This window comes from Diaphorina citri, unplaced genomic scaffold, assembly GCF_000475195.1.
Source record: "Diaphorina citri unplaced genomic scaffold, Diaci psyllid genome assembly version 1.1 scaffold4564, whole genome shotgun sequence".
NCBI classification, from domain to species: Eukaryota; Metazoa; Arthropoda; class Insecta; order Hemiptera; family Psyllidae; genus Diaphorina; species Diaphorina citri.
In genome coordinates, this window is record NW_007381962.1 from 1 (window position 1) to 3325 (window position 3325).

At 36.5% G+C, this 3325-nt stretch overlaps 1 protein-coding gene across 1 annotated transcript; it reads left to right on the top strand.

The window, feature by feature from the left end:
- The first annotated feature begins 6 nt into the window (after positions 1-6).
- On the top strand, positions 7-3123 carry LOC103521129 (A disintegrin and metalloproteinase with thrombospondin motifs 6-like). The gene is made up of 2 exons (XM_008486235.2): positions 7-91; positions 2830-3123. Exons 1-2 carry the CDS (start codon positions 68-70, stop codon positions 3115-3117), a joined length of 312 nt encoding a protein of 103 aa, XP_008484457.2. The 5' UTR covers positions 7-67; the 3' UTR covers positions 3118-3123.
- Positions 3124-3325: the final 202 nt, after the last annotated feature.

Genomic DNA, 3325 nt, shown 5'->3' on the forward strand with positions numbered 1-3325 from the left:
TGGGGACATAGTTACTTTGAATTCCCGGGTCCAAGATGGAACGAGATGTACGGGCGCCAGTCTGGATATGTGTATCAACGGACTGTGCCAGGTGAGTGGCCCTTGAAAGTCACAATAGAATAGACGATAGCTCTTGAAATAGGGCCCTTGAAAGTCACAATAAAATAGACGATAGCTCTTGAAATAGGGCCCTTGAAAGTCACAATAAAATAGACGATAGCTCTTGAAATAGGGCCCTTGAAAGTCACAATAAAATATAAATAGGGCCCTTGAAAGTCACAATAGAATATAAATAGGGCCCTTGGAAGTCACAATTGAATAGAAATAGGTCCCTTGAAAATCACAATAGAATAGAAATAGTGCCCTTGAAAGTCACAATAAAAGATCGATTAATCGTAATCGACTGGAATAATCGATATCAGTTATCGATTATTTACACACAGAATGGGGACACAGTTACCTTGAACTCCCGGGTCCAGGATGGGACGAAATGTACGGGAGCAAGTCTGGATATGTGTATCAATGGACTATGCCAGTGAGTGTCCCTTGAAAGTGACAATAGAATATAAATAGGCCCTTGAAAGTCACAATAGAATAGACGATAGCTCTTGAAATAGGGTCCTTGAAAGTCACAATAAAATATAAATAGGGCCCTTGGAAGTCACAATTGAATAGAAATAGGTCCCTTGAAAATCACAATAGAATAGAAATAGGACCCTTGAAAGTAATAATAGAATAGAAATAGGGCTTTTGAAAGTAGCAATATATTGGACGATACCTCTTGAAAAAGGGCCTAAAAAGTAACAATATAATATATCTCTTGAAAGTCACAAAAGAATAGACTCTACCCTATTATCCAATGTTACCGTGGGTGCCCCCCAGAGCTAGAAAGCATACGTCTGGGAGGTTTCACATAGTTTTCCTAAGTTTTAAAAGAAGCAATTTTGTGCAGAAACTTTTGACCGCGATAGTGAAGAAAACACTAATTCGGGGAAAACATACCAAAACTTGACCAAACTATTCAAAAACTACAATGTACCCCCCAAACTTTAAAGAAAGCATTTATCTACCAGCAGACGAACTTTCTCATAGAAAGCATTTACAACGTTTGAACTTTTGAGAACTTTAGGGAGAACGGTGTTAACTCGTTAAGAGTAGTCGCGATTATATGAGTGAAATACCCCCCACAAATGCATCAGCTATTACTATTTGGAACCACTATAAAACTATTAGGGGCAACTAGGGGCAAGCACTATATACAACTATTAGGGGAATTAGGGGCAACCACTATAAAACTCAAATGCCCAGGCCAACAATCGGAGTTTGAATGAATGAACTAAGATTACCTTTTCAATCAATGTGATTTCTCAATTATTTAGCCTTAAGATACCATGTTTTTTTTTTTTTTTTTTTTTTTTTTTTTTTAATGGTTTTTTAAGGTTAAATATTTGAAATTTTTGTAATTTGTAATGATACTTATTTTAATTGTATAACAATTATATACAATACATGTTAAATAATACCACAGTTTGATAAATTTGATTGACAGATGACAATCCACAGATGTCCACAGATGACTGATCACATTGATGATCTCAGGTACCATAAGCTTTGTATCAAAACAATACAATTAACCTTTTTCATATGGATTAAGATCATTAAGCAAACTGATTGATTTGCTTTCAATAGCCAGCAGCAAGTGCCATTTTCAGGAGCATCGCTGGACATACAATTTCAATGTGGCGGAGAGCCCCTTAAGCAGGGTCCACACTTAAAGTTTGACCACGTTCGACATTTCCAACGCAAGTGTGGACTTGCTTCATTTTTAAAAAAACCCCCACATTTTTTTTTTTTTTTTTTTTTTTTTTTTTTTTAATATTTTACAAGAACAAGATACAAAGCTAAGCAGCGTTAGATAAGAAGTTATTTTCGCCGAAATCAGTGGCCTTTTTTAATCCCCTTTTTTTATGAACGCCGGACATATCTTATGAGTAGGCAATGTGCAATCCTCTTGTATTTTGTTCTTTATTTTTTAAATTATTCCTTTGTTCTGTATTCTACACATTCTAGGCATACTTTATTCTATTTCTATTTTGTTCTAATCTATGATTATTTTATTCTGTTCTAGGTACTCCATTTTGTCCTAATCCTGTTCTATTCTATTTAATAATATTGAAAGAATTACCTACAATAGAAATTTTAATGTTCCCGAAAAGTACCTACTACTTGTACCTAGTGGAACAAATGAAGTCTTTTTTGTAAAAGTAAATGTAAATGCAGTTTCTTTGTGTTATAATGTCACAACTTTGGTGCTCACTGCAGCATTGTAGGATTTTCCCAATATCTCAATAACGAACCTGGGACCTTCTGCATGGCAAGCGAGCGCGTTACCACAGGACCCACCGTGCCCCCAAATAGTTACTAATTACTCCCATAGTTGAAAAAAGGTATAGGTATTGGTAATTTTATTGACATTTTAATAGTTACATATTTTTCATAAATGATTAAACATATTTTAAATTGGAGCGCGTTACCACTGGACCAACCGTGCCCCCAAATAGTTACTAATTACTCCCATAGTTGAAAAAAGGTATAGGTATTTGTAATTTTATTGACATTTTAATAGTTACATATTTTTCATAAATGATTAAACATATTTTAAATTGAATTTACTGGTGGACATATCTCGTGATTTAATGAGATATACCCACCAGCAAATTAGAACAAATTTTAAATTTCAATTTAGAACCAAATATAATCTGAAGGCAGGTCTAATCTAAACCAAACCATACTTCCCCGACTTTACTTCCCCATTCTCCCGTTTCGCAGAAAGTGGGCTGCGATCTCCGCATCGGGTCGGACCTCACGGTCGACTCCTGTGGCGTATGCGGCGGCGACGATACGACCTGTTCCGGCGCCGGACCGGCCTACTACTACTGGTCCGTCGTTCAGGCGGCCGCATGTAGTCGGCCGTGCGGTGGAGGGGTGCGTCGGCCGGAGCTGAAATGCCGCAATCGTGTGACGGAGGAAGAGGTGAAGCATGAGTTGTGTAAGGTGGAGACCAAGCCGCGCGTTGTGGACGAGGCGTGTAACACGCAGCCTTGTGTCGCTAGGTGAGTTCAACGTCCAATCCAATCTGCCTTCCTTCCTTTTTTTTTTTAGCTAAATCCCCTTTTTTCTTCTTTTTTTTAGACAAGTACAACGTACAACCCCCTAATTCAATTTAATTTATTTATCTTGCTTTAATAAAGCACACCAGATTTTTTTTTTTTTTTTTTTTTTTTTTTTTTTTTTTTTTTTTAAAAAAAAAAAAAAAAAAAAAAAA